The sequence below is a fragment of the Halictus rubicundus genome, chromosome 12 (genome assembly GCF_050948215.1).
Source record: "Halictus rubicundus isolate RS-2024b chromosome 12, iyHalRubi1_principal, whole genome shotgun sequence".
Classification (NCBI taxonomy): domain Eukaryota; kingdom Metazoa; phylum Arthropoda; class Insecta; order Hymenoptera; family Halictidae; genus Halictus; species Halictus rubicundus.
In genome coordinates, this window is record NC_135160.1 from 8,732,143 (window position 1) to 8,746,066 (window position 13,924).

Here is a 13,924-nt window from a genome sequence, read left to right on the forward strand (position 1 = left end):
AAAACAAAAAAACAAACAAGCTATCACTGAGTTTGGCCAAACATGCACTGGAAGTTTCATCAACTTTCACTGAAGAATATCTCAGTAACTATTCCTGTTTCACCGTATACCTTAATACTTTTTCACTCAGCATTCAATACTTCTTCGCATCATATTTAAAGATCACACAATTGTGATTTAAAAAAAACCCTTTCGCCTTTGTCACCTTTATATCTCGATAAAATATTAAATCAAAAAACTAATGATCACATTGCATGTCTTATTTGATACAAAGGAACTTTTGTTTGGAACTTTTTGTCGCGCGACGAGTAGGTCACGAGTAAATTCAGGTGGCACGGTTAAGTGACTCACCCTGTACACGCGAGAAGAGAATCCAGAGTCTCCAGTTAAAGGAAAAAATAAAAATCAAGTGGCGATAGAAGAAGTTTCCCTCGGAAGACTTGATGCTTTTCCGGCAACAGCCGTCCGCCGTTCGCAAGCTAGATCCGCAACACGTGTCGTCTAAATGTCAATGGCTTCCCGTAGTCAGTCGCGATAGAGAGATTCGGCGTTAATGTCGTGTGCAACTGTTCAGTCAGGTTCTACAGAAACTTTAGTCGTTCTACAAAGAGATAGATAGAGAGAATGAAAATACAGAGTTCAAGATAGGGAAGCATAGAATTCGAGAAGCGAGATCATAAGCGATGAACGCCGGTGTAGCGGCGCTAGTATAAGAGTTGTTAGTGCGAGTTGTTAGAGCTCGAACGTTTTACATCTTGCTTCTAATGTGTATCTTTGTTTAGGCTTGTCTCTTGACACTACAGGAGATCGTTGAATCGATTGATACGTATGTAGGGTGTACGGAAAAATTTCTCCATATAGAAACCCCGTCGAAAATCATGCTCGCTTGTCGTCCACGTCGAATCGGAAGTGTTAGAAGAGGCAGTCGATCGCGGTTCTCGGATCGACGGAACGGACGACGTGTCCGGGTGAGTAGCAAGCGGTTCACCCCTTGCCCTTTGACGGTCCTATATTCTGATAACGAGAACTCCAAATCTGATTAATCTGTGGTCAACGCTTTCAGTACTGTTCTTAGATCTGCTATGAGTCATTTGACCGTTTACGTTGAAATTAAATCGACGTTTACTGTGAGCATTTACTTTCTAATCTAATCAATTTTCTTCTTGTTCTAATTCTTAAACAATACATCACAAAAATAGAAATTTACACAGAGTTCCGGAATGTACTCTAAGGTGGTCCTTAAAGATCTTTGTGATACTTTTTAGTCATTCTAAATCATGATAGTTGCTAATTACAGTAATACTCTAACTTAATCAATCCATAAGCGTAACAATTTATGAAAGTAAGACTAAGAAGAAACTCTTGATGCCTACAGCTAAAGACCACCAGAATCTACATAGAATAGATATAAATGTTTCTGTTCTTCCAGGTAAAATGAGGTACTTCCAGGAGTTCTAATTAGTGAAGTAGTTGAAGAGATCGTAGGGCAAGAGGTGGAGTCAGTCGCGACAGTGATCGAGTATGTGTTACTGGAAGTATCGAGAAGAGAACTCTGGACACGGTGATTAGGACCCTTCTGTGTCTCTGTGTTTAGAGACCCTCTCTAAGGCGGAATCTTTTCTCTGTGGCTTTCGCTTCTCGGGAGAGGCCTGCGGTGGCCTTACCTAATGTGGCCACTGTCACCACTACTGCTCTGCCTACTGTGCTGACTGTGTGAATTCAAGGATCCGTAGCCGGATCCTTTGCTCAGCTGGCTGGTGTTGCTGCTGTTGCGGGAATGGCCCGACTCCGTGTGCGCTTCAGCCAGGGTCTCCACTGGAAGAACCGAAGAGGGTACGATCTCGCTCAAGGTCATCGGATCGTACGACTCCGTCCCACTTAGAAGCTCTGAAAAATCAACTTCCCTTCAGACACGTTTGTTTCTCTTTCGAGCGTTTCGTTTATTGCTAAGAAATATTTGCTCCCGTGGTTTCCAGCGAGAAACACTACAGAGAGAGAGAGAGAGAGAAAGAGAACGGTATAGACCATCTAATATTACCCGAGGAAAAGAGGGCAGGCCTCTTTTTAGGAAGACTGCCGAAACCGCTGCTGGCGCTGGCTATACTGCCAGCTAAAGACCCACTGGAGACGTAATCCTCCCGGTTAGGACACCTATCTGATCCAGCCACTTCGTCGGCGGTTAGACCTGGTACACCTGGCACGCCGGGCACTGCCAGCTGCGTTTGCTTCAACGACGGAGACGGTCTGAAAACAATGGACTCATAAATTTTAAGAAAATAGTGCTGTAAATCCTTGTTCATCCTAGCAAGAAGAAATTGAAGATCTTGGCGTAGAGACTGGGTACTTCAAGAATTTGAATGTTGTCTTTCACAGATTCTTTGAGAGTTAGTTCCTGTAGCAACTAGTCAGCAATGTACGATATTGTGTAGACTTTCAGGAAGTACAATTGTTCTGGACAGTAGACTTGCACGGTTTTAACACCAAGGTTTTCAATTGATTTCCATGTTATCCCTAAACCACATTCCAGGGTCTAAGTTGGGATTGACACGTTGACTTGTGACTTGAAACGCACAAAATTCCCGCGACAGTCAACGTGTTAACTAACTAAAACTAGTCCAACGAAGGATTTAATTTTGTTGGATCCCTTGTAGCTGATATTGAGACTTGATCAATTTTTCAGTGAACGTCAACAGTGACTTCTCCCCGTTCCCAGATCAGTCGTAAGCTTACACTTTGAACAGAATGTCTCCGGACAGCATGTTCATCTTGATGGAGACACGCAGCATGGAGTTGTCCTGCCGATGTCTCGCGTCGTAGCCTTCTAAAAGGCACCTCGTTCTGCAGAGTCCAGCTCCTGCAAATTCTGCGAGGTTCAGGTCGGTGAAGCCGAGTTTCTGGAAGGACCTGCCTCCCTTCAATTCCTGCAAAATCGAGGAGCGAATTAACACAGAGTTCAAGAGAACAAGATCGTTTTACAAGGAACGATTGAAAAGAGGATTAGTTACCTTTCTGACTGATATCCTCAAGATGCACGGGTCCAGGACAACGGTGGACGCGTTGGCACTCATCTTGCAGAGGAACTCGAACTTCGCGTTCCACCTGACCGTGTGCTCTTGCACCTCCTCTCTGAAACACAAAATACAGCAATCGTTTTAATTTTATCACTATTTCAAATGGCACCTAATCATCTCTATTACGAATGGACGAAATCAACACTCTATTTATGAACCATTTTGCAGAATCAAACGCTATCGACAGAGCCGGGAAATTCGATCAAGAAATACTAGTTTCCAATTCGAATCCGAACCGATACCGTTGATCCAGGTCTGGATGTAGTACCGATGAACCGTTTAAATGAATATTCAGAGTACTCGACTTCCGGTAAGGGAGCTTCCGGTCGACAAACACGCGCGCGTCGCGTATCAAACCGTACAAAGGGCTGGATTATAGGTTGTCAAAGTTCATGCTTTCCTATGCGGACAAGCGAACTGATCAAACGGGAACATTTTTTCTGTGATAATTTGTCAAATTAGTGGTGATCCCGTGTGCTACGATATCGATCCAGACTCGTGATGAAGACTTCGAACATTATCTGCTAAATATGTATGCTGTTAATTCCCTTTCAATTGAAATGAGATTATGTGTTGTTACAGTCAATATTTCGTCACTGCAGAATACACGAGGATATCTAAAATATAAATTTTCCTTTTCTCTCAGTAAATTGTAAAGGTCGAAGAAGTTCTTATAGTAATGATAAAATAAATCATCGTGCAAACGTGTTAAGATTAGAACGAGTGTAATGAAACCCAACGGAGGTAAACTCCTCGGGAGCAGAATTTTGAACGGCGACTGGATCCTCTCCAGGATCTTCCACGAGTTCAATTTTCTGCCGTATAGAAGCCCCGGGTAGTGGTACGCGAAAATTCAAGCAGGACTACAGATGCGTCCATTATGCGAGTACCGCTGTACTTTCGAATAGAACAGACCGCCACCGACACCGTGGGATCGCAGGAACAGGGTGTCCAAGTGAATCCGTGGGTTTTCACGAGTTTTCCGAGCGACTTGGCGACCATAAGCGGGGTTCTGGCTCGTAAATGTCATCGCTGTCGCGCTCCCCTCCGGCCGCGAACAACCAGAATATCGACCTTGCTCGAAGCGGATGTAGCACGAAAGACCGAACAGAACACGGAATAATAAAAACACTTGTCCCGAGGGGACGGAAGGAAGGAAGCGGGGAAATCGATGGGGGAAACGTTTCCCCTCTTGCGGGGGAGGACAAACCACGACGCCATGAAAAATACAGGCGCGAACCCGTGCTAACTCTTCGCGAACGGGTTCACTCGAACTGGGGTGCGAAGATGCTTGCCAACATGATTTTTGCCAACTACTTTATTTTATTTTTGAAATTCAAAATAGTGAAAATATTCAAGTGAATGTGAAAATTCGTATTAGGTTGTCCCGAGCGTTTCTTTCACAATGTGCACATTTAATATTGTTTTCTTTTTTTCCCAAGCTTCCTATTCCTTAGCCATGCCTTTTGGGGAAACTAGTCTAACCTTGATAACTTGAGACTTGCGAAAATGATTTGAAAAAGAGTGCAGGCAATTTTTATTTTGCATAAAAATCTGCGGTCTACCGATCATCCGTAAAACACGATGTATATGGCAGATAAAATGTGTCAGGACCTAAGAGCTAGCACGACGAAGCTTCGTGCAGTCTGTGCTCGAGGCGTGATGCAATTGCAGTTAGCGGAATCGTCACCGTGTTCGTTGAGAAGCGTGTTTTTCCCCCGGTATAGTACGTTAACGAGATTGGCCAGCTTAGCGGCTATCGGGGAGAAGCATGCATCGAAAAACCACGGCGTTATTTTGATCGAAAATAAGATTATCAATTAAAACTCGGTGATGCACGGGACCCAGCAGCGGCCAAGTTGTACGAATTCGCAGCGAAGCTTACGATGCATTATTCTGATCCGCCTTTATCGGGAAAACACGATTTCCCCGACGAAGCGGTACGTTCGCTCGTGACTCGACTCTAACGAGTTTTCTATTACGGTTTCTCTGGGATGCGATTGCCCACTGGGTCACTCGAGACCCATCCCTGACACCAGAGAATCACTGAAGAAATTTGTTTCCTGTTGTCGAATTTGTTAACATTTTCGGAGTAATCGAATTCTATTTCTCCGTCTCCAATCGTTCATTTTTGCCATCACGTTGTACAAACTCAAGTATGGTCCGAGCGTTAATAGTAAATTGTTAACAACGTCGAACCCGGTCCCGGAGAATGTTGCTCATTAAGACCGCAAGAATTTTATGAAATTGGAATCGAGAAGCTCGTGAAACGACGAGAGAAAGTAATAGAAACCAGCGAAACTAGTGGAAATTGTACCATTTTCGTTAAATGCGATGCAGTGGCATTTGTTTAGAATAAATACGCACGAACACCGTTCCGTTCGACACAATGTCTCGGATTCCTGCGATTTTTATTAGGACATTTATCTAGAACGAAGAAAGTTGAATAATTTTTACCAGAAGTATCTGTGTAACTTGACCTTAAAAATACCTCACGATATGAACAATCACGTAACACAGATGTGACAGCAGATCTTACGTGCAGAACACTGTCAGTTTCGCACTTTTGCTTTTCGCTGTTATCGTGCGTACCCCCCTAAAGCTGGTTATCAGCGGAAATCCCGACGGAGGCGGGGAATCAGGCATAATTAGCTGAGCGTGGAGCACGGTAATTTTTAGAAAGTTTTAATCGAAGAGACGCATCCTGTCGGCGCGATTAAAGGTCGGATAGTGGGTCAGAAGAACGGGACGGACACCGTGCACAGCTCGACGAGAGCCGATAACAAATTACGCGTCGACAGCTTCGTTGTTGCTCGAGGTTAATTTTATTGCACCTGATGCGTGATATCGATGTGAAAGTGATAGTACGCGCGCGCGCGCGCGCGAGGGAGAGAGAAAATGTGTATAGCAACGAGAATCAAGTTTCTATGTACCGATTGGAATGATGGATCGAGAAACTAATTGCAAGTTGCGAGTATATAATTTTTCATAGTATATCAACAGTGTTATGTTCACAGTTTTATATTTGTTTAACGCGAGGATATACAGTGGCCCGTTTTCCCGAGTTCTGTAGAACGGGGGACGAAGGATTATTAACGAGCCCGGTTTCCAAAACCAATTAACCGGGGGGGTCCAGTTTGCACCGGGCCATCTATCTCTCTCTCTCGTTGCAACAACGTTCAAGGTTAATTAACTCGAACGTCCGGACGGAAAATAGGAATTGCAAATGAGCTCGCGGACAGACAGAAACTGGGCCAACGGATTCCAAAGGAGATGCTCCCCTTTCTCTGCGCCGGGAACACATTACAACAATGTTTCGCATACGCGAAAATAAATAACCGAAACGGAGATATGCAAAGTTCGCCGGACGTCCGAGCATGACTGACTAAATAGCTGGCTCCGGAATGAAGTCGCTTCGAGTCAGTTTGGTCTAATAAACTTCAAGCATTAGCATCGTCAACGTTTTCCAAGAAATTTTAAAGAATTTTTGGATCAAATTAATTTTATCATACGCTCTTTTTTCTAGGTCGAGTGTTTTTTTCTTTTAGTGGGAATGCTGTTGCTTGGCAAGTGGTAGATGGACTAGCTAGGACAAGAGATCGAACCCAGTTTAGGGGATCATCGTCGAAATTTCCTAGCGCCAAAGTGGAAAATTAGGGGATTTTCGTCTACCTTGGTGCCAGGTAACCTAATAGACGGTACACCGTTGCCGAAGGATTAACGAAGCTCGGGCCAACGGGAACGTTTCCTTTTTCCCCGTGGCTCGAAATGTTCCTAGCCTTTGATCCTGGCTCGCAAAGGAGATACGGTATTTCCGGCGTAACCCGGTCATCGAGAAGCGCAAGGATTCGTGACGAGGCATCGGGACCACGAATTACGGGTCGCGGCAAGTGTCCCCGGAGCACCTGAATATCGATGCGACGAGGGAACAAGCTACGCCCCCTTTTCCTACCGTCAATGAGAGAGAAACGTCGCCGGCGTAAAACTCCGACCGAGCGACCCGTGTCTCTGCAATTCCGGCCGACCCTAATTCCATCATATTTTCCATTTGCTCGTTCGAATCTCTCTTCCTCTCTCTTCCTCTGTCCCCGTCTCTCTCCCTCTCGCGCGAACCACGAGCACTTCCGTGATATTACACCGGGGACCCTGTTAAACGCTCGAATCGGAGAACGCGCGGAATAAATTCTGGGCTACGTGTTTAACGCTTCTGCGAAGTTTGCTGCTGGAAAGTCTTCTGTTTGGCCAAAGGGTGACGGCGCCTGGGTCCTTTTTGACTCGGGAGTTTCACGGTGTAAAATCGGAGAACAATTGGATGTAGAGTCCAATTATTTAAGTTCAATAAACAGGCGACGGTCTACAGATCTGTTTAGCAGTGCAGATGTACGAAAAGTTAAATTACAGCCTCGTATCAAAAGATATCCAACCCATATTTCAGTGATGTAACGCTCATTGTTACAGAAAGCGATCGCCTAAGTTTCGGCTCATGATCCACCGGCCGCTCGACTAAGCGCCTTAATGGCGGATGACTCAATATTGCGTCATGTCGAATATCGTCTTCCGTCACAGTCAACGTTCTGTTACGACACACAAACGTGAACGTAAAATATGAGAGGAACGTTTTAGCTGAATTTCATCGATTTAATATCGTCGGATCATCGTTTGTTTAAACAATTTTATGAGACTTCGTAAGACCTTGCTCAAGATGAAGCAAGACGAAAGATTTTCTACGAGTTGAAGAATTATCGGGGCAAGATGCAATTGTTAGAGCAAGAATAACTAATACTGTAGAATGAACGATTGGCAGAACGTTTTGCCAACCGTTTCAACGTGAAACTTGTGCAACGTTACTGCAGGTCCGACAGTGCAAAAGGTTGCTGCGAAGCGGTGATCAGCTTAATAGGCCTCTCTATGGATAGTTTAATCGCGGCAAGGACGCCGGTGCTCGCATTGTCCGCGAATTGATTTCACGAAATACTCTTGGATCCCCTCGGAAGGGTGAAACGGTAGACGTTTCGTGTGCGATTAGGCTATCAGGCGTAGCCGAGTGCAAACTGGCAGACCGTGGAACGGACACGGTACGATCCTAAAAGCTATTGTTTTATATCGATCCCTCAGTACATTTAAATTATGTCGTACTGCCTAAATGAGCATATCTAACAACACAAAATTAAAGAAATTCAGTAGGATGTTGCATAAAAGCAAAATTGTAGAAATCGCTCATATGTTCGAATTATGTTGTAACATATAACTGACCATATCTATCGACGTACAATTTAAAAAAATTTAATAAAGTGCTGCATTGTAATACGCAGTCAACAGCAACGTACTGATTCAGTGTGTATTCTGTTTCTGCAGTAGCTCGAACAGAGAACTTTTTGACAAAACATGTGCTATGGAGGATTGCGGCCAATGTGTGCCTAATTCAAATATACATTGAAAAGTTTCACGATACTTATAGATAAGACAATGTATATGCCGAAGCGAATCACTGAATCTCATTCGCTTTCGTTATCTACAAGCGAAGATTTAAATAGAATTTCAAAATATCCTGGGCATATCAAAAATTTTATGCTACTTATGGACAGTACTTTATATTTTAATACTTTATTATCGTTTCCTGTTGACAACTGCGACAGTAAAAGTGTATTAGCATTCAAAGAACAGCTAAGAATGTTATCTAAAGAAGTACAATCCACACTTTTGTACTAAAATAGAACTGTTCTCAAAATTGACACAAAATTTTTAAAGAATTGTTAAACTTTGTTACTGCATTAGGGAATCACGGAACACGTTATGTCTACGAAACCTCTGCTTCTTGCACGTCTTTCTCATAAAAACAACGAAGTCGTAAATTTTTGTCCGGAAAAATGCATTTTGCAGCGCTCTACGTGCACCGTTAGATCAAACAGCTCGAACCCCGCGATTTCCACGGTACTCTATTCGACAGTTATAGCGTTACAGAGATCCGCCGGTATAGTTCGCGTCGTTCTCCAGCGAATAAACGTTTGTTGGACAAGCAGCGTCACAGTTTTTCGGCGTCGCGACGCGACGCGCCACATTTGTCGAGGACTGACGTATTTGGAGCAACCGCTCGGTCGAATATCGTCGTCGCCGCTGCAACGACCACCATCCTCCCCTCTCGTCGTTTCATTTCGTTTCGTTTCGTTTCGTTTTGTATTTTCTTCGTTGTCCGCTTTGCGATCCGTGAACAATTTTTTTCTCGGTAAACCCGAGGAGCCGGATCCGTACAATCCGAGATTCCCGTAGGTTTCGTGTACCTCGCGCGTCTTTTAGAACCGATGAGCGCAGATAAATCGCGATTTTTCACGATAGATTGATAATAGATAGCGTATCTGCTCTTATTGAATTGATTGCCAGAAACGGACGTCACGTCGGAAACAACATATCTGTCAAACTGATCGATGAACGGATCGAGGGGGCAGGGCTGGCTAGATCTTTATCGACTTCGCGGAATGCACTGTCTGATACGTGACTGGTTACAGTTGTGTGACTATTTTCTTTATTATTATTGTGATTATTTTCTGTTTTGGAGATAATGTATTACGTGACAATTTTCTTTTGCATTTTCTTTTAAGGTCAATCTTTGAGATCAACGTTGAGCGCCATTTTAAAGCTAATATATTAGGTAGCAATTTTCTTTTACACATTTTTGGAGCTAGATCTTCGAGATCAACGTTGAGCCTCGATCTGGAGCCGATATGTTTACGTATCGATTCTTCTTTTGCATATTTTTGAAGCTAGATTTTCTAAACGGCGAGTGTCATTTGTGAGCTAATATAATTGGCTAGTAATTTAATCTAGCTGTTTAAAAGTTAGTATTCAGTTCGTGACCACGGATAAAAACGGTTCCCAAGGTCCACCAACCTTGATCAAAATTCTCCGGAGATCAGGTTCACCGTGCCAGATGGTCTTCCTCATCTAGGCTCCCATAATATCGAATTTCAACAGACGGACAAAGAACAACGATGACGTAAAGAAACTCGGATTGACCTCGAGAATTTTAGAGAGGTCTCCGAGACTCTTCAAGACGTCTCAGGCATCCTGAGGAAACATATAATCCAATTCTGATCCTAATTCTATTCTAAAAAGTTCGTTTCCAATACCTACACAAGAGCTCTCGTCACGATGTGAAATCAAATTTAAGAATCAATTTGAATCTCCGTAATCCTACAAAGCAAGCTTCGCACTAAAAGCAAGAGCGCGTTTAAAGTGCCGTAAGGGGCTAATCAACCGAGATAAAAATCGCGAAACCTCGCCGAAATAGCTATCTCATTAAATCTTCCACCGGATTGTCTCCTCCAATTTTGCAAAGTGGATTTTAGCAGCGGGTAGCGCAAATTTTCGTTCAACGGGGAATCTTCCGTGCTTTCAAGCGTTCGTATCTCGTTCGGCAATCTCGAAAGGAATCTCCCCCCCCCCCCCCCGTTGCCTTCTAATATCGTTTTACGAGCAACGCCGGGGTACACCCCGTTCGGTTATCGTCCGGCACGCGAGCAAACACGTTAATCGTACTTCCGGGTGCCTTCGATTCCCTGGATACACTGTGTGCCGTTTTATCGACGAGTCGGTGTCGTTTCCCAGCTACTTTTTATTGTGCGACCGTTGCCTGGAAACACGGGGACTCTTTAAAACTGGCGCGGGAACGAAACTGCTCTTCGTCGAAGCTCTGCGCCATCAAAACTCGAAACAACGTTGTTAATCGTCGAACTCAAGATCTGATTCAAGGAACACACCTAAACGGCTCAGAATGACCCATTTCAGATTTTTTCTGTCATTACAGCAATGAAAATGTGACGTTGTGGAAAGCGATTAACTCTGCAACCACCGAGCAATAAGTGCAACTGATCTACAGGGTGATCGAAAAATGTACTTCCTCGGAGGGATTGAGGTTACTTGAAGTAACGTAACTTAATACTAGGTTCACGGAGCACTAAAAGTGACTATTTTGAATTATTTGATAAAAATACCAAGAACTTGCTATCCACATTTGTAGCAATATTTTTAAAATAATGTATACCCAAAGAAATAAATCGGAATCTTAATAATCTTAAATTAAAAATATTAGAACCCGCCATGTTGACCTAGTGTTAAGAACGAATAGAATTCTGTTTCTTCTGATATTGGTACCAATCCATTAGAGTTGCGTTCTCTGGTTTTTGTGGGTTTTCAACGGCAAGGAAACGCAGCGATTGGCGCACCGGTATAGTGAGGCACAGCGTGAAGGGTTGAGGAGATAGGTGAACGTTATCAGCACGGAGTAGCGCCGCGGAAACCGAGATCCGTGAAAGTGCGTTCGAGAAACGGGGCACCGCGCGTTCTGCCGAGGAAAAGCAAGGTGCACACAAGAGGGGCCCGGCCCGGCCCGGCCCGGTGTCGACAGTGCCTACGATTTCAGCCTGAACTGGATTGCGAGACCGCGAATGACACACAATCCGGACAGCCTTGGAGCAGCCTTGCCCACGGCTAATGCAACTCTCGCAGTCGTTCGTGATCTGCTGGCTATACCGGGTGACGACGGTGAAAGTTTCCGATCGCAAGATCGAAAGACGCAGTCGCGCGCGTTCGCAGAGAACTTTCCCGGAATCGTTTCTCCCCCCGATGGGGCACGATTCTTCGTTTCCTTCTGGGAATCTTCGGTTTCAGTTGGAAGTCTGGAGAAGTTCAGGTATTGTTACCGTGCCTCGCACACGGATGGCAGGCGAGCGCACACTATCGCCAAGTTTGATCGAACGTGCCCGATTGTTCGCAGCTCTGTGTTGATTGATCGGCCGAAAACGAGGTCGGAGATTTTCCGCGATCGCTAGACAGTTGCTCAACGAGTTAACCTCTTGACGCACTATTGCTTTTTATTGTTGCATTGTTTTAGATGTTAGGGGTTTTCCATCTTCCTGCGGCGAGCGAGTCTTGTGGAAAGCGCGGGACGTTGCTTACCGTGGAAATTAACGTTTTTAACCTCTTCCCGTGCCATTTAGTTCGACGAAATCCGGGCTCAAACGGTAGGGGTCAATGCGCGGTAAACAGACCAGAGTGATCGAAAACAGTTGCAATACTAGCCGAAATGTAAATACCTGTGGTACAGTTCTTCGTAAATCATTCCACGACTCTGACTCGTGATGTTTACATTCGGCAGATTTTCAGTCCACGAGTCGTACTCCTGATGTTTACGTTTGCGCCAAAATCTTCATCACGAGTCCGACTCGTTAAAGTACGGGAAGGGGTTAAACGATGCGCTGATTGGCGGGAATTTTTTTTTGAGATCTGCGAGGCGCAGAAACAGAGTTATCATACCGATCAATTTTCATTTTTCGAGTGTTGTTTCATTAGTAGATTTGAAGAATGCGCATTTGTAGAACACAATGAAACGCCTGAATAGATAAAAATTGATAGTAATTTTATTATTTTAGTATTATGTAACATTATTTTAATATTTTAGCCCAGAGCAACAAGAGTTACTAGATCGCAGTAAAAATTGATATTAAAGATTTGTAAAGAAAATTGTGTCGATCATACGCGACCTGTATAGTGCTCGAAGTGTTAATTACCAATTTCAGGGAACGTTGACAGGTACAATGAATCGATCAGAGTACAACCCCGAGTATAGTAAGCGATAAAGGAGATCGTGTTCAGAGGTCAACGACGACTGACCTACTGTCGCGTGTAGCCGAGCATCGTCTTCGAATATGGATAGGAAAATATGAATGAAATTGATTTTTGCCGGTCGCCGGGATCCAGGCTGTCGTTTCAGGGTTCCTTCGACGAGTTTCTGCGTCGAATCGTCCGGTTGCGGAGTTATCCAATTATCAGAGAGCTTCCTCGATTTCGAGAGGGCCGGGATCGAGTATCCGAATGGTCCGCGATCGCTTCTCGACCCCGGAGCCTCTGTTTACTCAGCCTTGGAGAAGCGGATCGGGCCTATTTTCGTTCGATTATAGCTCTGCTGGCTTAACATCCGGCCTAATCGTCGAATCGATAACGTCCAAAATCTCGAGACCTATTTTCGAGTCACCTTGCACGTGGAACCTCCGTTGCGAATCAGACGATAATTCACTGGAATCGATTTTTCTCTCCCTCCGACTCTCCCCCTAATTTTGTTCCGATTCATGCTGGTTAGTTTTCTTATGAAATATGCGACGTTATCGCGACTTCCCATTATTCAGACCAATAAATTACCGCTCGAGATTTATCCAGCGGTAAATCTAATTTCCCCGGAACGGCTATTTAATGATCGTTTCGAATCACTGGAGGATTGAAAGATCGGTCGCATTATTGTGACGTTCGAGTACAAAAGTTCGCGATATCTGATATTTTTTCCAAGTAATCTAACATCGACTCTCGAAAGATTATGGGCTCTACGAAATCGATGTTCGTCTTTGATATAGTGTTGTTCTTCGAATAGTAGATTATCTTCGGCTTGGGTACGAAGTTACGTATTAATTAACGAGATACGTTTCTTCTTTGTCAAATTTAATCGTAGACGCAATTGATCGTTCAAAGCGAACGAAATTCTGATCTTTCCTTCGTGGAAAAATTCGTGGATGCTGTTAAAATACAGAAGAAAGCGTAGACAAGAATTCGATAATCAGACAATCTATAGCGTCTTCGTAAAACAAAGCACTCTTTCTTAATCGACTAAACAACCTGTGCCTAATCGCATACAGCAGCAACAATTCTAATGGCTCCGCCACCTAAAAATTTGTAGACCTCCGGAAAACACAAACAAAAGAGCTCGCAAAGTTGTACATCAGAAGGATTATTAATTTCCCAGCAAAAAAATCCTAAAGTTACCAATCTCAATAACCAGTCACCGTCTCTTAATCTACTGAACACCCTGC

The 13,924-nt window shown here is 44.0% G+C and overlaps 1 protein-coding gene across 2 annotated transcripts in view; it reads right to left on the bottom strand.

The window, feature by feature from the left end:
* The window catches only part of LOC143359737 (uncharacterized), a 76,364-nt gene that overhangs the window by 11,343 nt on the left and 51,097 nt on the right, over positions 1-13,924 (bottom strand). For both annotated transcript variants that reach the window (XM_076797913.1, XM_076797912.1), the window contains exons 3-6: positions 3,006-3,126; positions 2,731-2,921; positions 2,039-2,244; positions 1,665-1,887 (exon numbers count right to left, since the gene is read on the bottom strand). In XM_076797913.1, coding sequence (XP_076654028.1) covers positions 1,665-1,887; positions 2,039-2,244; positions 2,731-2,921; positions 3,006-3,126 — 741 coding nt within the window. The remainder of the gene's footprint in view (positions 1-1,664; positions 1,888-2,038; positions 2,245-2,730; positions 2,922-3,005; positions 3,127-13,924) is intronic.